This window comes from Scyliorhinus torazame, chromosome 7 (genome assembly GCF_047496885.1).
Source record: "Scyliorhinus torazame isolate Kashiwa2021f chromosome 7, sScyTor2.1, whole genome shotgun sequence".
In the NCBI taxonomy this organism is placed as follows: Eukaryota; Metazoa; Chordata; class Chondrichthyes; order Carcharhiniformes; family Scyliorhinidae; genus Scyliorhinus; species Scyliorhinus torazame.
In genome coordinates, this window is record NC_092713.1 from 193569681 (window position 1) to 193592920 (window position 23240).

A 23240-nucleotide genomic window follows, 5' to 3' on the forward strand; every position below is an offset into this window, starting at 1 on the left:
GAAAAAGTCTACCTCTATCAAGTCACCTCTCTGCCTTCTTCACTCTAGTGAGAAAAGCCCTAACTCCCTCAACCTTTCTTCATAAGACGTGCCCTCCAGTCCAGGCAGCATCCTGGTAAATCTCCTCTGTACCCTCTCCAAAGCATCCACATCCTTCCTATAATGAGGCGACCAGAACTGGACACAATATTCCAAGTGTGGTCTAATTAGGGTTTTATAAAGCTGCAGCAAAACCTCGCGGCTCTTAAACTCTATCCCCCTGTTAATGAAAGCCAACACACCATATGCCTTCTTAACAACCCTATCAACCTGGGTGGCAACTTTGAGGGATCTATGTACGTGGACCCCAAGATCCCTCTGTTCCTCCACACTTCCAAGAATCCTGTATTCAGCATTCAAATTCGACCTTCCAAAATGAATCACTTCACATTTATCAAGGTTGAACTCCATCTGCCACTTCTCAGCCCAACTCTGCATACTGTCAATGTCCTGTTGTAACCTGCAACAACCCTCAACACTATCTACAACTCCCCCAACCTTTGTGTCATCGGCAAACTTACTAACCCACCCTTCCACTTCCTCATCCAAGTCATTTATAAAAACCACAAAGAGCAGAGGTCCCAGAACAGATCCTTGTGGGACACCACTGGTCACCGACCTTCAGGCGGAATACTTTACATCCACTACCACTTGCTGTCTTCTTTCGGCCAGCCAATTCTGTATCCAGACAGCCAAATTTCCCTGTATCCCATGCCCCCTAACTTTCTGAATGTGCCGACCATGGGCAACCTTAACAAATGCCTGACTGAAATCCATATACACCACATCCACTGCCCGACCTTCATCAATGTGTCTCGTCACATCCTCAAAGAATTCAATGAGGCTTGTGAGGCATGACCTGCCCCTCACAAAGCCATGCTGACTATCTTTAATCAAACTATGTTTTTCTCAATAATCATAAATCCTATCTCTCAGAATCCTTTCTAATATTTTGCTCACCACAGACGTAAGACTGATAGGTCTGTAATTCCCAGGGTTTTCCCTATTCCCTTTCTTGAACAGGGGAACAGCATTCGCCTCCCTCCAATCATCTGGTACTACACCAGTGGAGAGTGAGGACGCAAAGATCATCGCCAACGGCACAGCAATCTCCTCCCTCGCTTCCCGCAGTAACCTTGGGTATATCCCGTCAGGCCCAGGGGACTTATCTTTACTGATGCTTTTCAAAATTTCCAGCACATCCTCCTTCTTAATATCAACCTGTTTGAGTCTATTAACCTGATTCACACTGTTCTCATGAGCAACAAGGTCCCTCTCCCTAGTGAATACTGAAGCAAAATATTCATTTAGGGCCTCCCCTACTTCCTCAGACTCTAGGCACAAGTTCCCTCCACTATCCCGACTCTCACTCTGATCATCCTTTTATTTCTCACATAAGTGTAGAACGCCTTGGGGTTTTCCCTAATCCTTCCCGCCAGGGCTTTTTTATTCCCCCTTCTAGCTCTCCGCAGTCCATTTTTGAGTAACCCTATAGGACTGTGCCAGATCCTTGCTTCCTCAATCTTACGTCAGCTTCCTTCTTCCTCTTGACTAGAAGCTCCACTTCTCTTGTCATCCAAGGCCCCTTCACCTTACCATTCCTTCCTCATCTCAGTGAGACAAACTATCCAGCACTCGCAGCAAGTGCTCCTCAAACAACCCCCACATTACTGTTGTGCATTTCCCCAAGAACAATTGTTCCCACTTTATGCTCCTCAGCTCCTGTCTAATGGCAGTATAATTTCCCCTCCCCCAATTAAATACCTTTCCATACTGTCTGTTCCTATCCCTCTCCATGACTATGGTAAAGGTCAAGGAGTTGTGGTCACTGTCACCGAAATGCTCTCCCACTGGCCTGGTTCGTTGCTGAGCACCAAGTCCAATATGGCCTCCCCCCAAGTCGGCCTATCTACATATTGAGTCAGGAATCCTTCCTGCACACACCTGACAAAATCTGCTCCATCCAAACCATTTGCACTAAGGAGGTTCCAGTCAATATTAGGGAAGCTGAAGTCACCCATGACAACAACTCTGTTACTTCTGCGCTATTCCAAGATCTGCCGCCCAATCTGTTCCTCTATCTCTCTGCTGCTATTGGGGGGTCTATAGATAACTCCCAATAAAGTGACTGCTCCTTTCTTGTTTCTGACTTCCACCCATACTGACTCAGTAGACAAACCCTCCTCAACTACCTCCTTTTCTGCAGCTGTGGTGCACTCCCTAATTAACAGTGCCACTCCCCCTCCTCTTTTACCTCCCTCCCTATTCTTCTGAAAACATCTAAACCCCGGAACATCTAACAACCATTCCTTCTCCTGTGAAATCTATGTCTCCGTAATGGCCACAACATCATAGTTCCAAGTACTGATCCATGCTCTAAGTTCATCTCCCTTATTCCCGACACTGCTTGCAATTAAACAGATGCACTTTAACCCATTCCACTGAGTGCAACTTTGCCCTATCAACTGTCTATCCTTCCTCACAGACTTGCTGCATACTATTTCTGCCTGTTCAACAGCTACCCTATCCTCTGATCCATAGCTCTGGTTCCCATCCCCTGACTCCCAAAATTTCTCCAACTTCAGCCCTTTGAGCCTGCCTCGCCATTAAATCAGGTCATTGGCTGATCTCTGCCTAGTATCAAACCCACCTCCCCACCTATTGCCCATATCCCACTAACCCGTTTTTTGTCAAAAATATATCTATCTCATTCTTGAAAACATCTAATGACTCAGATTCCACTACAGTATGGGGCAGCGTGTTCCCCAAATTCACCACTCTCTGAGAAGTAGTTCCTCCTCATCTCTGTTCTAAATCTACCGCCTCAGCGTATGTCTGTGATCTCTCATTCTAAATTTCCCCTCAAGGGGGAGCTACGTTTGCTTTATCAATACCATTCAGATCCCCTCTCATCCTTCTAAAAACCAGCAAATATAAGCCCAAACTGTTTAATTTCTCCTCATACGTCAATTCCTTCGATCCCCGGAATCAATCGTGAACCTCCTCTGAACTGCCTCCAATGCCACCACATCCTTCCTCAAATAACGAGACCAAAGCTGGTCGCAATACTCCAGATGTGGTCTCACCAATACCCTATACAATTGCAACAACACTTCTCTACTTTATACTCCAGTTTTTTTGCAATAAACGGTAACATTCCATTTTGCCTTTTTAATTACATGCTGTACCTGTATACTGACCTGCGATTCATGAACAAAGACACCCAGGTCCCTCTGCCCAGGCACATCTTGAATCTGCTTTCCATTTAATAATAATTTGCCTTTCTATTTTGTCGGCCAAAATGGATAACCTCACTATCCACATTAAACCTCATTTACCAAATTTTGGCCTATCTATATCCATCTGCAAAATATTTATCTCCTCATTGCCTGCTTTCCCATCTATTTTAGTATTATCTGCAAATTTTGCTGTATTACAATCTGTCCATGCTTGAAGATCATTTATATAAATTGTAAACAGTTGAGATCTGAGGACTGAACCCTATGGCACCGTCTAGTTACAGTTCATCAGCCAGTGGATGACTCATTTATCCCGACCCACTGCTTTCTGTCAGTCAGCCAATCCTCAATCCAATCTAGTACTCGACCCCCAATCCCCTGTGATCTCACCTTCTAGATCAGTCTTTTATGTGGCACCTTTTCAAACGCCTTCTGGAAGTCTAGATATATCACATCCACAAGTTCTCCATTATCCACCTTGCTGGTTGCGTCCTCAAAGAACTCAAGCAAGTTTGTCAAGCATGACTTACCCCTCATAAAATCATGCTGACAATGGTGGATTGAGCTTTTTCTTTCCAAATGTTCAGTTATCGCCTCCTTAATGATTGATTCCAGCAACTTCCCCACCACAGAGGTCAAGCTAACCAGTCTATAGTTTCCTACTTTTTGCCTCTCACCATTTTTGAATAGGGATGTCACATTTGCGTGTTTCCAATCCACTGGGACCCTTCCAGAATCCAGGGAATTCTGAAATCTCATGAGCAATGCATCCACTATCTCCGCTGCTACCTCCCTTAATACCCTAGAGTGCAGGCCATCAGGTCCCAGAGACTTATCTGCCCTTTATCCCACCAGTTTATCCAATACTGTCTTCCTAGTGATGGTTCTTGCACCAAGTTCCTCTGCATTAACTGTAGTTTTCAGAAAAAAATGATTATCTCCTACTGTGAAGACAGTGGCAAAATATTGGTTCTGTGTCTCCGTCGTGTCTGTGTTCCCTATTATTACCTCACCAATATCATCCTCTAAAGGGCCAACACTTACTATAGCTATTCTCATCCTTTTTACATACTTCTAGAAATCTTTGGTATCAGTGTTTATGTTTTTTGCTGGTTGCCTTTCATAGTTCACCTTGGCTCTTTTGATTTAATTTTAGTAGCCTATGTCCCAGACATATGGAGTTGAGGGCAGCACGGTAGCACACGTGGCTAGCACTGTGGCTTCACAGCACCGGGGTCAGTGCAGACTCGATGGGCCGAATGGCCACCTTCTGCACTGTATGTTCTATGTTCTATGTTGATTGGCTGGGCCTCTCCCAAACCGCTCGTAGCCATCCTCCGACCCCTCAAACAGCCGCCTCATCTTCGCCTTCATTAAGTGCACCTTGTACACCACCTTTAATTGAATCAATCCCAGTCTCAAGGTCGAGGCATTGACCTTTCACAACTCTTCGCACCATAATCATTACTCCAACGCCAGCCCCAACTCTTCCTCACACTTGGTGTTAATCCCTTCCATAGACTCCTTGTCCTCCTCCATAATCTTGCTGTAGTTTGCCGAAATGGCCCCACTCTCCAGTCCCCCCACCGACAGCACCTCCTCCAACAATGAGGAGGACGGTGCCACCTTAAAGTTCGGGAACATTTTTCTTGTGAAATTCCGCACCACATATAACTGAAGCCGTCCTCACACTGGAGCCCATACTTCACCCCCAACTCCTCCAAGCTTGGAGAACTGCCCCTCCAAAAACAGATCCTTCATCTATTTACCCCTTTCTCCTCCCACCCCCAGAACCTCGCATCCATCCTCCCTGGCTCAAACCCATGATTCCCTCTTATCCTCCTTCTGTAAGTCTGAGGCCCTCGGTGCAATGGCCAAGGGCTCAATCGCCAGTGCGAACAGAAGAGGGGACATGGGGCATCCCTGCCTCATTACCCAAAATGGTGGAAAGTATCCCGACTTTGTATTGTTCATTTGCACATATGCTGTCGGGTCCTTGTATAACAATTTCATCCATGCCACAAACGTAGGCTCAATCCCAAACTTCTCAGCACCAACATTCTATCCAACTTAAATGCGTCCTCAATGGGTTCCATATCCTGATAGTCAAAACCCCGTATACTTCCCCGGGGCTAATGGCAACAGGGCTGTCACCAGGACCCTCAAACTGGAATCCCTGCAGGTCTCATCCTCCAACCTAATCCACTCCGACCCCTCCCTCCCCACCAATGCCTCACTTTCTCCATATTCGCAGCCCAATAATAGCACATCAGGTTTGGGAGCTCCAACCCCCCTTTCTGTCTCTGTCTCTGTAGCAGAGCCATCTTCACCCTCGGTACCTTCCCCACCCTTATGAACTCCAAAATCAGTGCCTCCCTCCCTCCCTCCGTCCGGAAGAAGGCTTTAGGGAGAAAGATTGGGAGGGTCTGAAAGACAAACAGGAATCTTGGCAGCACATTTATCTTTACCACCTGCACCCTCCCTGCCAATAACAGTGTGCAAAGCATCCCACCTCTTGAAATCCCCCTTAACCTCCTCCACTAACGCTGTCAAGTTCCACCTGTGCATCATGGCCCACTCATGCGTCACCTGAATCCCCAAATACTTTAACCTCTGTCTTGCCGCCTTAAACAGTAGTACCGCCAAATTGGTCCCCCGCCCCATTCACGGGAACATTTCGCTCTTCCCTGCATTCACCTTGTACCCGGAGAAGGCCCCAAACCTCTCCAACTGGCCCATAACTGCCCATACACTCCAGCGGGTCCGACACAAACAACAGCAGATTGGCTGCATACACCAAAACCCGATGCTCCCTGCCCCTCCTCACAATCCCTCACCACATGGCTGACCCCTGAAGGGCCATCGCCAAGGGCTCAATCACCAGCGCAAATAGCAACAGCAACAGGGGGCATCACTGCCCTATGCAGTCCAAAATACCCTGAACTCATCTCGCTCAGTGGCATGCTTCCACTGGGGATGCATACAAAAGACGCATCCATGCCACAAACTTCGGCCCAAACACAAACCTACCCAGAATTTCGAACGGGTACTTCCACTCTACCCGGTCAAAGGCCTTCTCCGCATCCATAGATATAATAACCTCCAGTGCCCGCCCCCCATCAAAATGATACTACATTCAACAGCCTCCTAATATTGCTGGAGAGCTGCCTACCCTTCACAAACCCTGTTTGGTCCTCGGAGACCACCTCTGATACACACCCCTCCGACCTACACACTAACACCTTCACCAGTACTTTCACATCAGTGTTCAACAAAGAGATGGGCCTGTAGGACCCACACTCCAGTGGGTCCTTCCCCTTCTACAGAATCAGCAAAATTGACTCCTGAGACAACGTTGCTGGCAACTCATCCCTCTCCACCGCCTCACTAAACATCCCCAACAGTGAGGGGGCCAACTCTGTTGCAAACTGCTTATAAACTCCGCCGGAAATCCATCCAGCCCCAGGGCCTTCCCTGACGGCATTCCCCTGATGCTGTCCATCACCTCCCTCTAACCCAACGATCCTTCAATGCCTGCCTCTTCCTCTCCTCCAGCTCTGGGAGCTCCAACCCATCCAGAAACTGCCCCATATCCCCCACCTCTCCCCCCAGCTCGGCCTTATACAAATTCTCGTAGTACCCTCTGAACACTTCATTTATCTTTTCTGGCTCCAACACCATCTAACGCACACCTTACATGAAAAAACACCAGAATTCACAAATAACCTCCTCCCAAAAAACAAAAGATGGGAGGTTGGAGCGATGCCCCCACCCCTTACAAACTTACAACTTCTGAAAGACTCTCCATCGGCAGCGCAGAACAACAGTAAACTGACATATCTCTTCCATCTCATACCACCCCTCAGTTCTCCCCCAGCTTATAACCCCTTATAAAGTCATTGGCCCCCTCCAGCATCTAAAGATAGTACTCCTGGCCGTCATGAGTCACCTAGAGTTTGGTCTGGTACAGCACCCCAAACCAAATCTGTCGTCTGTACAACGTCGCTTTTGCCTCTTGAAGCCTGCTTGCCTCTTCAGCAGCTCCGTGCCAATATCATAGTAAATCCGTACTCGATTCCCCTTCCATTCACAGATGTGCTTCACCTTGGCCCATCTCAGGTTCTCCTTGTCCGAAATCTTGTGCATCCGCACAATCACCGCCCGTGCTCTCGGCTTCTGCATCAAGGACCTATGGGCCCGGTCCACCTCTGGGGCCTTGTCCAATGCGTTCTCCTGCAACAACTTGGCCTCCTTCCTCGAAACATACTTTGTGGCGCTCGTTCCCTCCACACATTCCGGCAGCCCCACACTCCGCAAATTCTGTCACCTGGACCTGTTCTCCTGTTCCTCCACCTTCAACCGCAGCGACTTGCATAGATCCCCCAGGATCCCCACCTCAGCCTCCAAGGACACAATACAATCACTCTGGTCAGACACCACCTTTTCCACCTCCCGAATCATCGTCCCTTACGTTTTGAGACACTTTTCCACCTGATCCAGAGACCCGCGAAGAGGTGCCACTGCTCCCTCAATCGCCTTCGACCAATCACTGTGCATCTTCTTCCATTGCGGGCAAAATTCCTCCTTGATGAAGCTCATCAATTGCTCCATCTGCCGACGATGACCTTTCCCCTCCATCATTTTCACAATTGGTGCTATGCCATAGATTTCCTCCAACTCCTTAGCCAAGTCCCGCACTGTCTTCTGCTGGGTCTGATAGCCAGTAGAAATGCCAATCCAGGAGAGAACTTATCTTACTCTTTCCGCTCCACTTTTCTGCCGAATCTACCCAATACACGGGTGAAAAGAGTCAAAACCAACGCCTTCGAGCCGGAGCTGCCTGTGCGCAACCACTCCATGGCCGCCACTGGAAGTCTTGCTGGGAATCCTTGCTCTGCACACTCACCCCCAAACACATCAGGAGATCCTAGATCCCAGATCTCTGCCAAGAACATTAGGGAGGAGGGAGGTGCGCTCAGCTGCCCTCCGCTCATCCACACACTTACCCTTTGGACGCAAGAGGATCCTCAGTGGTGAAGTCCTGATCTTTCGTGTTTGATTGTTGGCAGCTGACTCTATGATGCTGATGCTCCTATACTTCAGCCACGCTGTTCAGGCATCAATGTTTGTTGGGCATGCAGTGTGCGAATCATCCTCTGAGGCACGGCACATGTGCCCTTAATGAGACACTTGAGGGTTGAGGAGCGCGAAATGCTAATACCAGCAACAAGATTGATTCCTTATTTGAAAATGCCTTCAGCTGTGAAGCTGGAGGCTGCACGCAGTCAAAAGGAGTGCAATTGAATTTCAGGATAGAAGCCTCAGCAGGGCTCTGTCCTGGAAGAGTTTGGTAGGGCAGGCAGGCAGTAGCTGTGGTTGTCCTTGTTATGGGTCTCCACAATATTTAAAGATGGCTTTAAGGAAATTGTTGGATTCTGCTTGCAGCATGCAAATCTCCTCACTAAATTTTCCAGTCTGTTCTCTGCCCAGGAGATGCTCAACACCCAGGCAATAAGAATGAAATCGCCAACGGTTCCTTCCTATCACATATAGCTTCAGCTTTTAGTTTGTAACCGCCTTCAAATGTTTCTATTTCAGTATCATCCCATATCCCACCACAGATAAAATTGTCCCAGCAAAATGATGTAGATTCCTCTTTTGTGACATTTCTTCTCTCCAAAATAATTCTTAGTTTCTATAAAGTCTTGTCAGACATCTGTGGAGATTTCTCCAATTCTCAGACAGAATACAAGAAAAAAAAATGTTGCTTTGAGACAAGCAATTCCTCGCTCACCCTAGCCTGAAACCTTTCTCTCAATTTTCTTTCCCTCCCTTTTCCAACCTTTCTCATCATTTACTATTTTGTTGCACTCCTCTGGACTAAACTTTCCTTTACGTTCACACTTATCAATACCGAGTTGTAATCTGGTGGCTGCGCCGGAGCAGGTGAATAGGGCATTTGAGGAATTTTACAAGAAGTTGTATAGGTGGGAGCCCCGGGGGATGAGTCGGATATGAGGGAGTTTTTGGAGGGTTTGGAGTGCCCCACAGTGGAAGAGGAGGTTAGGGTGGGGTTGGAGGAGCCAGTGGGGATCGAGGAGGTACCGACGGCGATAGGAAAAATGCAGTTAGGTAAGGCACTGGATGTGGATGGGTTCCTGGTGGAATTTTATAAGAAGTTTGTGGACAGGCTGGCACTGCTGTTGGTGGAGATATTGGAGGACGCAGTAGCAACGGAGGTGCATCCAGAGACAATGGGGCAGGCTTCTCTTTCGCTTTTGGATTGGATTGGGTTGTATTTGTTTATTGTCACGTGTGGCGAGGTACAGTGAAAAGTATTTTTCTGCGAGCAGCTCAACAGATCATTAAGTACATGGGAACAAAAAGGGAATAAAAGAAAATACATAATAGGGCAACACAAGGTACACAATTTAACTACATAAGCACCGGCATCGGATGAAGCATGCAGGGTGTAGTGTTAATGAGGTCAGTCCATAAGAGGGTCATTTAGGAGTCTGGTGACAGTGGGGAAGAAACTGTTTTTGAGTCTGTTTGTGCGTGTTCTCAGACTTCTGTATCTCCTGCCCGATGGAAGAAGTTGGAAGAGTGAGTAAGGTGGTGGGAGGGGTCTTTGATTATGCTGCCCGCTTTCCCCAGGCAGCGGGAGGTGTAAATGGAGTCAATGGATGGGAGGCAGGTTCGTGTGATGGACTGGGCGGTGGTCACGACTCTCTGAAGTTTCTTGCGGTCCTGGGCCGAGCAGTTGCCATACCAGGCTGTGATGCAGCCAGATACGATGCTTTCTATGGTGCATCTGTAAAAGTTGTGTGATGAACGGTTATTGTATTACTGTACCCTGATCATCATGTAAGGTGATATCCTCTTTAAGACCGGGCTTAGAACCCTGGGGGACTCCGCCTCTGGCTCTGCCCACCTGGGAGTCGTATATAAGGGGCCGCCTTGCTGGCGGCACCCAGTAAGCACCCGTCTCGGCACCAGGCTAGTTCTTAGCTTATTAAAGCCTTTACCATTTTACTCTCTAGCAACGTTATTGAGGGTGCTACAAGTTAGTAAGGGTTAATGTGGACATGCCGAATTTCCTTAGTTTCCTGAGGAAGTATAGGTGCTGTTGTGCTTTCTTGATGGTAGCGTCACCGTGGGTGGGACGGAATTTTGGAGATGTGCACCCCTAGAAGTTTGAAACTGCTAACCATCTCCACCTCGGCCCCGTTTATGCTGACGGGTGTGTACAGTACTTTGCTTCCTGAAGTCAATGACCAGCTCTTTAGTTTTGCTGGCATTGAGGGAGAGATTGATGTCGCTGCACCACTCCACTAGGTTCTCTATCTCCCTCCTGTATTCTGACTCGTAGTTATTCGAGATCCGGCCCACAATGGTCGTATCGTCAGCAAACTTGTAGATGGAGTTGGAACCAAATTTTGCCACGCAGTCGTCTGTGTACAGGGGGTAGAGTAGGGGGCTAAGTATGCAACCTTGCGGGGCCCTGGTATTGAGGACTATTGTGGAGGAGATGTTGTTGTTCATTCTTACTGATTGCGGTCTGTTGGTCAGAAAATCGAGGATCTTTTGTTAAAGAAAGATAAGGACCCAGTGGAATGTGGGTCTTATTGGCCAATATCCCCTTTAAATGTAGATGCCAAGATCATTGCCACAGTGTTGCCGCATAGGCTGGGGGAGTGTGTCCCGCAGATGGTTGGGAGGATCAGACAGGGTTTGTAAAGGGAAGGCAATTGTCCTCGAATGTGCGGCGCTTGCTAAACATGGTGCTTTCCCCACCAGAAGGGGGGGGAGCTGGAGGTGGTGGTGGCGTTGGAACTGGAGAAGGCTATTGATCGGGTAGAATGGAGCTATTTGTTTGCGGTGTTGGAACGGTTTGGGATTGGACCCATGTTTGTGGCGTGGATCAAATTGTTATATAAGAATCCGAAGGTACCCCAAATGGTTTATGTTTTGTAACCTTTTATATATGTTTGGAATAAAATACATTTTTTTAAAAAAGAATCCGAAGGCAAGTGTTTGGAGGAATGAGGCAAACTCAGGATACTTTCAGCTACACAGGGGAACGAGATAGGGGTGTCCCATGTCCCCCCTCTTGTTTGCGCTGGTGATAGAGCCCTTGGCCATTGCGCTGAGGAACTCAGATAAGTGGAGTGGGATAGTTAGGGAGGGGTGGAGCAGAGGGTGAATTTGTGCGCTGACAACTTTATTTTATATATTTTGGACCCGGTCCCCACGGTGGGAGAAATAATGGGGCTGCTTAAGCGATTTGGGGTATTTTCGGGATACAAATTGAACTTAGACAAAAGCAAGTGTTTGTTGGTCTCCCTGTCGGGGAAGGGAACTAGTTTGGGGGGGTTGCCATTTCGGGTGGCGACCACTCACTTCTGGGGGTGCAGGTGGCTCGAGATTGGGCCCGGCTCCATAGATTGAACTTTACAAGTCAGGTGGGTAGGGTCAAGGCAGATCTGCAGAGGTGGGACAGCCTCTGTCTATCATTGGCAGGTCGGGTACCGTTAGTAAAGATTTTATTTTAAATTTTGAATTAAAGGGCAATTTAACCTGGCCAGTCCACCTACCCTGCACACCTTTGGGTTGTGGGGGTGAGACTCACTCAGACACGGGAGAATGTGCAAACTCCACATGGACAGTGACCCGGGGCCAGGATCGAACCTGTGTCCTCAGCGGCATGAGGCAGCAGTGCTAACCATCACGCCACCGTACTGCTGCAGTCGGTAAAGATTTATATTTTGCTGCAGTTTTTATTTTTATTCCAATGCTTACTGGTCTTGCCGAAAACATTTTTCATGAGGGTGGAGCGGTTGATTTCATCATTTACCTGGGCAGGCAAGGTAGCGAGGATCTGTAGAAAGATGCTTCAGAGAGGCTGACAGTCAGGGGGTTTTGCTGTACCGAATTTGATGTATTATTATTGTGCGGTGAACGCCAAGAAGGTGCACAGTTGGAGGGAGTTGGAGGCAAGTTGGGTGAGGATGGAGGCTGGTGTTGTGGACACTGGCAACGGTGCCACTCCCATTTTCCCCAGGGAAATATTTGGGTAATCCAGTAGTGGTGGCCACACTGAAGACATGGAGGCAGTTTTGGCAGCATTTTAAATCAGGGGTGGGGCCAAAGCTGATGCCGACCTGAGCGAATCATTTGTTTGGGCCGGTGAGATTGGATGCTAGGTTTCGGGGCTGGGAGGAGTGCGAGTTGGTGGAATTGAAGGATTTATTTCTGGAAGGGCGGTTTGCGAGCTTGGTGGAAAAGTGTGGGGTCCCACAGGCGGAGGAGGCCTTTAGGTACATACAGGTGCGGGATTTTGCAAGGAAGGCTTTTCCAATGTTCTCAGTGACACCGCCTTCTTCGTTGAGTTTAACCCTGAAAAGTGTGAGGTTGTCCATTTTGGAAGGACAAATATGAATGCGGAATACAGGGTTAACGGTAGAGTTCTTGGCATTGTGGAGGAGCAGAGAGACCTTGGGGTCTATGTTCATACATCTTTGAAAGTTGCCACTCAAGTGGATAGAGCTGTGAAGAAGGCCTATGGTGTGCTCGCCTTCATTAACAGAGGGATTGAATTTAAGAGCCATGAGGTAATGATGCAGCTGTACAAAACTTTGGTAAGGCCACATTTGGAGTACTGTGTACAGTTCTGGTCGCCTCATTTTAGGAAGGATGTGGAAGCTCTGGAAAAGGTGCAAAGAAGATTTACCAGGATGTTGCCTGGAATGGAGAGTAGGTCTTACGAGGAAAGGTTGAGGGTGCTAGGCCTTTTCTCATTAGAGCGGAGAAGGATGAGGGGCGACTTGATAGAGGTTTATAAGGTGATCAGGGGAATAGATAGAGTAGACAGTCAGAGACTTTTTCCCCAGGTGGAACACACCATTACAAGGGGACATAAATTTAAGGTGAAAGGTGGAAGATATAGGAGGGATATCAGAGGTAGGTTCTTTACCCAGAGAGTAGTGGGGGCATGGAATGCACTGCCTGTGGAAGTAGTTGAGTCCGAAACATTAGGGACCTTCAAGCAGCTGTTGGATAGGTACATGGATTATGGGAAAATGATATAGTGTAGATTTATTTGTTCTTAAGGGCAGCACGGTAGCATTGTGGATAGCACAATTGCTTCACAGATCCATGGTCCCAGGTTCGATTCCAGCTTGGGTCATTGTCTGTGCGGAGTCTGCACGTCCTCCCCGTGTCTGCGTGGGTTTCCTCCGGGTGCTCCGGTTTCCTCCCACAGTCCAAAGATGTGCGGGTTAGGTGAATTGGCCAATGATAAATTGCCCTTAATGTCCAAATTGCCCTTGGTGTTGGGTGGAGGTGTTGAGTTTGGGTAGGGTGCTCTTTCCAAGAGCTGGTGCAGACTCAAAGGGCCGAATGGCCTCCTTCTGCACTGTAAATTCAATGATAATCTATGATTAATCTAGGACAAAGGTTCGGCACAACATCGTGGGCCGAAGGGCCTGTTCTGTGCTGTATTTTCTATGTTCTATGTTCTATGTTGTTGGAGGACGGGTTGTCGATGATGGGGTTGGAGGGGGCGGTTGCTTAGGCGATGGATAGGAGGATTCTGGAGGAGGGTGTAGTGTTGCTGGAGGGGAATAAGGCTGTGGTATTATAGGTATTACGGTACCTGATAGGCTAAAGCACCATTGGTAGAAACTGTATGCTTTCTATTGGTTAGAATGTATGATAGCTCCGCCCTGATAGGCAGGGTATAAGAACCCGTGCCGCCCCAGCAGCCTTCATTCTGTACCTGAGCTGCTGTGGGAAACATCTAGCTTATTAAAGCCTTCAGTTGGACTACAACCTCGCTTTAGTGGTCATTGATCGTGCATCAAAGGCCAAGTGGGGGGAGGACCTGGGAGTGATGCTGGAGGAGAGGTTGTGGTGTCAGGTGTTGCGGAGGGTAAATGCCTCAACCTGGTGTGCGAGACTGAGTTAATACAATTAAAGGTGGTGCATATGGTGCACCTGACGAGGTCAAGGTTGAGCCAATTGTTTGACAGGGTGGAGGACACTTGCGAGCGGTGCGGGAAGGGCCCAGCCAACCACGTTCACATTTTCTGGTCCTGCCAGAATTTGGGTATGTTTTGGGGCTCTTTCTTTAGCACCAAGTCAGTGATCTTGCAAATGGACCTGAAGCCCAGTCCCCTGTGGGCCATATTTGACGTATCAGACCTGCCAGATCTGCAGAAGGGGGCGGGGGTGGACATTTTTGCTTTTGCCTTGCTGGTTACTCGGACGCGGGTTCTGTTGGGGTGGTCAGCTTCTTCACCCTGTGCCTCAGTGTGGTTGGGGGACTTGATGGAGTTCCTGTACCTTGAGTCGGTTAAGTTCACCTTCAGGGTGTCTGTTGAGGGATTTTATAAGAGATGGAGTCTGTTTATTTTTTACTTTATAGAGTTGGTCACTGTCAGCTATTGATGGGGTGGAGTTATCTTTTGAGTCCTTTGTGTACTGGTTGATGTGTGAGGGGGTTTGTTTGTTATCTTTCCTATTTTGTGTTCTCTGTTTTATGTATAAAATGTAAAAAATTTAAGAAAATGCTTCAAAAAAATACTGAGCTGTAATCAAAAGACAGCTTCTGCTCCGTATCCTTCCCACAACTTTTGAATGATGGAATTCTATAGTCTCATTCTCCCCTTACTCCTGCCTTCTTTCAGTTTCTAACATCCAAGCTCAGCATTATTTTACACTACTTCTCTATTTGTGCCCTCGTCTGTAACTGATTTCAATCCTGGTAATGTCTTGTATTATGGAGCCTGATGCTTTTCCACCTTTGTCTCTCAATAAATAATGTATCTCAATAATATAAGGAGCCAGCAGGATGTAGTGAAGATTTATTCCAGTCCTGTTCCACCACCTGTGCGCTTGTTCGTGGAAATGTCAGGATTTTCCACAGAAGTGACTGGTCAGCGTGTGCTGGTATGTTCAAATGTTATACAAATTGAGGGCATCATAGAACGCATAGAATCCCCACTGTGCAGAAGGAGGCCATTGAGTCTGCACCAACCCTCTGAAAGAGCACACTACCTAGGCCCACTCCCCTGCCCTATCCCCATAACCCCACCTAACCTGCACATCTTTGGACACAAAGGGATAATTCAGTACACCAATCCACCTAACCTGCACATCTTCGAACATGTCACATAGAACAAACATAGAACATACAGTGCAGAAGGAGGCCATTCGGCCCATCGGGTCTGCACCGACCCACTAAAGCCCTCACTTCCACCCTATCCCCGTAACCCAATAACCCCTCCTATCTTTTTTGGCCACTAAGGGCAATTTATCATGGTCAATCCACTAACCTGTACGTCTTTGACTGTGAGAGGAAACCGGAGCACCCGGAGGAAACCCACGCAGACATGGGAAGAACGTGCAGACTCCGCACAGACAGTGACCCAGCTGGGAATCAAACCTGGGACCCTGGTGCTGTGAAGCCACAGTGCTATCCACTTTTGCTACATACAGTTGTCATGACTATTATTTGCTTCCTAACAACTATTGAAACATGTGTGTTTTAAAATGAACAGGCTTATACCCAGCCAGATCTACTACAGTCAGCCTCCAACTCTCCTCTAGGAGGCTAGGGAATGCACCAACATGATTTAATAAGCCATGAGTCATAAAACCGGGCTGGGTCAGGAACACATTGTTACAATGTGCAAGTTCTATCTGCATTTTAGCTAAATTAACAGCCAAACAAGCAGAAGACCTAGGTAATGGGCCATAACTTCTTGGTTCCCCAGTGGCACATTTAGGGGGTACCCCAATGATGCACTGGGAAATACATCGAGGAACTTCCCATGTAAGGGTTTACACTGCAGTTGTACAGATGTGCTGGCTTTTCCCCTGGACAATTGCACTGGGCTGGAAAACATCCAACAGAAGCAATTTAAATCGCTAACTTTGGATGGCTCTGCCAGGTTTACCCTGATCGTTACTGAGATAGAAGGAAACAAAATCACTCATAACTCCTAGGTAACTATCTACTTACCCAGACCGAGCCTCACACGGGACACCCCCCAAATACCTAAACCCCAGCAAATTTGTCACTCCACCCCCTCCCTGACCCTCACCCTCCAAATCCCCCACCCCCAAGCCCATCTCCTCTCCCCCCATCCCCAGTCTGGCTGAGTGGACTGTCCCCTCCGATGCCCTCCCCTTCCCTCCCAGTCTCTTGTTGCTAACTTTCCGGTTGGTTCAATTGCTCTGTTTTATTACCGTTGCTCTCGAGTCGCCAGGTATCTTTATGATACCGCCACGAGGTTCAAGTCCAAGTAATGATCAATAACTCAATACACCGATTAGTAAGATTCAAATCAAAGCACATTTATTATACACAGTAATCGCTACTCATGCACAAATTCTATGTCTAAGCTACTTCTACAACTAACAGGCCTATACTTAACTTGGGACTGGCCCACCAGGTCAGGGGAACAAATGGCCTTTCGTTCGGGTTCTGAATCTGCGGGATTCGAAGTTAGTACGGATTGGTAGCTAGGAGCGCCTATCTCGTAGCGAGCATTGAATTAAGACTTACTTCTTTCGGTGGTCACTGCACCGGTCACGGTCAAGGTTGGTTTGCGTTGCTGGGTGACCCGGGCAGGACGAAGAGAGCGATTTGAACTTGGGGCTTGAGGTACCCTCAATAATGATGCTTAGAGATTAAACTGTAAAGAAGGCTTTATTAGGGTAATAACTATGCTACAGATTTGGACGAGAGCTGACTGCTATACAGACCATGAGGCAGGCCTTTATGTATGGCTCCCAGATGGGCGGAGCCTGAGGCGGAGTCCCCAGGGTTCCAAGCCCGGTCTTAAAGGGGACATCACCTTACATGATGATAAGGCAGTAACTGTTCATCACATTCACCCCCTGTTTAAAAAGGAGTCCGGCGGGGGTGAAGTGCCATCATAGGTCCATCCGTCTCGGCGGCCGGATCGTCCTCCTCGATCTCCTCAGTTCGGGCGGTGGTGCAGCGGGCACGGTCGTCCCGGTTGAGGGCACATCCGGGAGCACAGCGGTCGGAGCTTCGGTCCGGGTCGGGGCAGAGGAACTAGGCAGGGCCGGGGGTAGCAGAGCCGGCGCCGGCGGGGTGTGTAAAGGGGGGGCGCACGGTAGGAGCTCACCAATGGGTGGTAGGGCCGGAAGGGGGTGTGTTGTAGGGGGCGACGGGTCCTGCAGGGGAGCGGCGCGGGAAGGGGCATCTGTGGTGGAGGATCCAGCGGGCGCCAGATCCCGGAGGGAAACCGTATCTTGCCTGCCGTCGGAGTACTCCACGTAGGCGTAACTGGGGTTGGCATGGAGCAGTCGGACCTTTTCAACTAGGGGTCCGTTTTATGGCTCCTCGCGTGCCTCCGGAGAAGAACAGGTCCCGGAGCCGTCAGCCAAGGTGGAAGCGAGACCCCGGAGGTAGACTTCCTGGGGAAGAGAAACAATCGCTCATGAGGGATCTCATTTGTGGCCGTGCAGAGGAGTGACCTAATGGAGTGTAGGGCATCGGGTAGGACCTCCTGCCAGCGGGTGGTTGGGAGATTTCTCGACCGCAGGGCCAGAAGGACAGCCTTCCACACGGTTGCGTTCTCCCTCTCCACCTGCCCGTTTCCCCGTGGGTTATAGCTGGTCGTTCTGCTCGAGGCGATGCCTTTGCTGAGCAGATACTGACGCAGTTCATCGCTCATGAACGATGTACCCCGGTCGCTGTGGATATAAGCAGGGAAACCGAACAGGGTGAAGATGCTGTGCAGTGCCTTAATCACCGTGGCTGAGGTCATGTCGGTGCAGGGAATGGCGAATGGGAAACGGGAGAACTCATCGATCACGGTGAGGAAATAGGCATAACGGTTGGTGGACGGGAGGGGCCCCTTGAAGTCCACGCTCAGTCGCTCAAAGGGGCCCGAGGCCTTCACTAGCCGAACCTTGTCTGGCCGATAGAAGTGCGGTTTGCACTCCGCACAGACCTGGCAGGCCCTGACCATGGCCTTGACCTCCTTGGTTGAGTAAGGTAGGTTGCGGGACTTGATGAAATGGACGAGCCGGGTAACCCCCGGGTGGCAGAGGTCATTGTGGATGGCTTGCAGGTGGTCCTCCTGCGCGTTGGCGCATGTGCCGCGGGACAGGGCATCTGGGGGCTCGTTGAGCTCCCCTGGACGATACTTGATTTCGTACGAGTAGGTGGAGAGTTCGATCCTCCACCTCAAAATTTTATCGTTTTTTATTTTGCCCCGTTGCGTGTTATCGAACATATAGGCGACCGACCGTTGGTCGGTGACGAGGGTAAACCTCCTACCGGCGAGGTAGTGTCTCCAGCACCGCACAGCCTCCACAATGGCTTGTGCCTCCTTTTCGACTGCAGAGTGTCGAATCTCGGAGGCGGTGAGGATTCGGGAGAAGAACGCTACTGGTCTGCCTCCTTGATTGAGGGTAGCAGCCAGGGCGATGTCTGATGCATCGCTCTCTACCTGGAAAGGGATGGTTTCGTCCACCGCGTGCATCGCGGCCTTGATGATGTCGGCCTTGATGCGGTTGAAGGCCAATTGAGCCTCAGCCGAGAGGGGAAAAGTGGTGGTCTTTAGGAGTGGGCGGGCTTTGTCCGCATACTTGGGGACCCACTGGGCGTAATAGGAGAAAAGCCCCAAGCACCGTTTGAGGGCCTTGAGGCTGCGGGGGAGAGGGAGTTCCTTAAGGGGGCGCATGCGGTCGGGGTCGGGACCTAGGACCCTGTCTTCCATGACATAGCCGAGGATGGCCAGCCGGGTGGTGTGGAAAACGCATTTGCCCTTGTTATAGGTCAGGTTAAGGGCTCGGGCGGTCTGGAGGAACTTTTTGAGGTTAGCGTCATGGTCCTGCTGATCATGGCCGCAGATGGTGACATTGTCCAAGTACGGTATGTAGCCCGCAAACTGTACTGGTCCACCATTTGGTCCATCGCCCTTTGAAAGACGGAGACCCCATTTGTGACACCAAAGGGGACCCTGAGGAAGTGGAAGAGCCGGCCGGCTGCTTCGAAGGCAGTATAGAGGCGGTCTTTTGGTCGGATGGGGAGCTGGTGGTAGGCAGATTTGAGGTCGACCGTGGAAAAGACTCGGTATTGGGCGATCCGATTTACCATTTCCGCGATGCGAGGAAGGGGGTACGCATCAAGCTGCGTGAATCGGTTTATGGTCTGGCTATAATCCACGACCATCCGTTTCTTCTCCCCGGACCGGACTACCACCACTTGCGCTCTCCAAGGGCTGTTGCTAGCCTCGATGACCCCCTCTCCCAGTAAACGTTGGACCTCTGACTTGATAAAAGCCGTATCTTGGGCACTGTAGTGCCGGCTCCTGGTGGCGACGGGCTTACAGTCGGGAGTGAGGTTAGCGAATAGCGAGGGGGGTGCGACTTTAAGTGTCGCAAGGCAGCACACCGTGAGGGGGGGCAAGGGTCCGCCGAACTTCAGTGTCAGGCTTCGGTGGCTGCACTGGAAATCCAGTCCGAGCAGCAGGGGGGCACACAGGTGAGGGAGGATATAAAATTTGAAACGGGTGTATTTGGCACTCTGGATCGAGAGATCCGCAATACAGTACCCCGTGATTTGTACCGAGTGGGACCCAGATGCGAGGGCTATGGTTTGGGATGTGGGATGGGTGCGTAGGGAGTAGCGCCTTACCATTTCAGGGTGGATAAAGCTCTCCGTGCTCCTGGAGTCGAAGAGGCATGCAGTGTCGTGCCCGTTGACCTGGACCTGCATCATGGAGTTCTGCAGGTGTTTTGGCCGAGTTTGATCGAGGGTGATTGCACCCAGTCGCGGGTAGTCGGAGTCGTAAAATGGCCGCTGCCGTTGGTCGCACGTGTCGGGTCGAGAAGATGGCCGCCGACCAGATGGCCACTCCCATGATTCGCACGAGGCTGATGACGCGTCAGAAGAGGACGTGTCGGGTCGGTGTGCAGCAGCATTGCGAGGCCTGCGGGCCTGAGAGCCTGATTTTCGGGCCGGCTGTTCTTTGTTTTCCTGGCCCCTGGGTCTGGCCAGGCAGACCCTCCCAAAGTGCCCTTTCTTCCCACAGTCGCTGCAGATCGCGGAGCGGGCTGGGCAGCGTGGGCGTGGGTGCTGGCCATGCCCGCAGAAGTAGCAAGGTGTGCCCCCATGGTGAGCGGGTCGCCGCGTGGCGCAGTACTGTAATACGGGCGAGTCTGAGGAAGTCCGGGGGGGGCTGGCAGAGTCCGCGGGGTACGTACCCAAGTTATGTCGGGCCACCTCCAGCGAGGAGGCGAGCGTTAGCGTCTCCTGGAGGTCTTTTGCCCCGTTTTCGAGCAGTCGCTGCCGGATGTAGGTCGAGCGGATGCTGGACACGAAAGAATCTCTGATGTGCAGGTTCATATGGACTTCCCCTGTCACATCCTGATGGTCACAGTCCCTGGCCAGCGCGGTGAGTTTCTCAACAAACTCGTCGAGCGATTCCCCCGAGCGCTGCCGGCAGGTAGAGAGCAGATGCCGGGCGTGCACCTCATTGGTTTGACAAACCGCTTGCGGAGCAACTCAATCGCTTCCTCATAAATCGTCGCCTTTTCGAGCGTGGCGGAGATTCTGTGACTCACCTGGGCGTGGAGTAGACGCAGCTTGCGTGGTCCCAGGATGGGAGTCTCTGCGGAGCCCAGGTAGGCCTCGAAGCACCGCAGCCAGTATTAAAAAATTTCCTTTGCCTCCGGCGTTCGTGCTTCCAGATTGAGCTTCTCTGGTTTTAGGCCTGCGTCCATCCTGAATCTAGTTTAGCCTAATAAATTGAGGTACCCTCAATAATGATGCTTAGAGATTAAACTGTAAAGAAGGCTTTATTAGGCTAATAACTATGCTACAGATTTGGACGAGAGCTGACTGCTATACAGACCATGAGGCAGGCCTTTATGTATGGCTCCCAGATGGGTGGAGCCAGAGGCGGAGTCCCCAGGGTTGCAAGTCCGGTCTTAAAGGGGACATCACCTTACATGATGATAAGGCAGTAACCATTCATCACAGGGCTTAACTCTTATAGTCCCCAGAGGCGGACCCTGTACCTGGTTCTAGGTGATTGGACTTTGTTCCAATCCCTTGGTTTGATTTCTCCAATACTGGAGCGGTTCCCTGATCGATGGACGGTCTTGAGGTGTTCGTTAATCTCTTTTGTGTTGGCTCCTGCTGGCGCCGGGGAGTCTGGCTTAGTTTTGAGTGTCCCAAATGTTGCCATTGTTCCCGGGGATTACTCATCAGTATGTAGATGGCTGCTACATTGTTATGCTGATGGTCGCTGGTATCGATACTGTCTGGGCTTTTGCAGCGTTAAATACACAGCAAACCTGCACCAGCTGGTTTCTGCCTGTGTTGGCTGACTTTCCTATCAGCCTTTGCCGTTCGCCATTTTAAATCGGGATTTGGCCAATTTAGGTGGCTACACTCTCCTCCATCTCCCTCCTTCCAGGTGCCCCTCCCTCAATTGTCTGAATCACTCCCCTTTGAAATTCACCTCCTCCCTTTAAATTGTCCCTTTAAATATCTCCTTTATGGTAACTAGTGCCATAAAAAGCGTGTGTTCCTTTCTTCCCATTTACTCCTCCTTGATGCAGCCAGGGGCAAGCTTTGCTGTTTCTGTCTCACCCAGCCCAAGTGAGGAAGGTTGGGCGAGACTGGAGCTCTGGAATTTCAACGTGGGTAAGTCCATCCAGAGTGGCAATCCGCCAGACATTACCACTCTTGAGGAAGTTACAGGCTTATGTCTTTGGAGGGGGAGGTGAAAATTGAGTCAGTGGGTGATTGAAGGACAGCAACCTTAGCAATATGTTAACGTAGTGATTAACTTGCTAAACCTTCCTTTTTTGGTTCATAATGTCCTCCAAACTGTTTGTTTCATTACTCCTTTGTAACACGCTCTATATTATCTGTTGTCTAATAGTCAGTGGCCATAAATTATCAACAAACATTTCTGTGATTCTGTCTGTTTTCCCACTACAGTACTTGTCCTTACAGTAGACCACCCTATGGTTATGGCGATTTTGCAAACAGCATGTCTGAATGCCTGGGCTACTACGAGGACCGATACCAGAAGCATGAGGCTATGTTCTCTGCGCTGAATAGAGATTACCCTTTTAGGGAGTATCCAGATGACTGTCAACGCAACACGGACTCCAGGAGCAATAGCAGCATCGAGGAAGGACCCCACTCTAACAGCCTTGGAGGAGAGGAGTACCTGAATTCCGTGCCACAGTTAGATGTTGGAGCACTGGAAAATGTCTTCACAACCCCAATGTCTGCTCCAACACAGCCACAACGAGTGGAGATGGTCCACAGTGATGATGAACAAGAAGGCAAAGTATTAAAAAGCCTGTAGCTAAAAAGAAACTATTCAATTTTTTTTAAACGTACCATCATAAAAAGTATCTCTGTGGAATGATGATTCTTTTATTTATAATAAACCAAACTGAGAATTCACAGTTTTGTCTCCACATGGGAGCACTTGATGTTTATAACATCCATGCATGAAAATATCTAGCAGTAAAAATATAATTTTAACCTTTGCACACAAAAAATACAAAAAGAAAAATTTGTTGGTGTTACAGATTGTTATTGATACATTTTAAAATGCCTCAGTGATCTTTACTTTTGTCTCAGTTTCAAAATTCAGTTGAAACACACCTAACTATTAGTTAGTGCTCATGATTCTAGTTATTGCTAGACATACGTGAGTGCTGTTCATGTTGTTATAGTTTCTTTTTGAGTAATATTTTAATAAACTAACATTAAATCTACATTTTTAAAAAATGATAGTTTTTTTTAAAAATTGCTCCCTTGTCACATATGATAAAGTTGCAGTTCATTATGGCTTATTTTAAAAATCTAATAAAATGATTACACTCAGACCCAGAGATGTAAGGTGACCAAAATGCCAGGGCTGCTGTCCTAGTGAAGTGGCTGTC

General features: G+C 49.2%; 1 protein-coding gene across 2 annotated transcripts in view; it reads left to right on the forward strand.

Moving 5' to 3' along the window:
- LOC140426758 (transcription factor SOX-30-like) overlaps positions 1 to 22838 on the forward strand; it is a 201024-nt gene extending 178186 nt beyond the window's left edge. For both annotated transcript variants that reach the window (XM_072511911.1, XM_072511912.1), the window contains exon 6: positions 22279 to 22838. In XM_072511911.1, the coding sequence (XP_072368012.1) occupies positions 22279 to 22654 (376 nt within the window). In that variant the 3' untranslated portion in view covers positions 22655 to 22838. The remainder of the gene's footprint in view (positions 1 to 22278) is intronic.
- Positions 22839 to 23240: the final 402 nt, after the last annotated feature.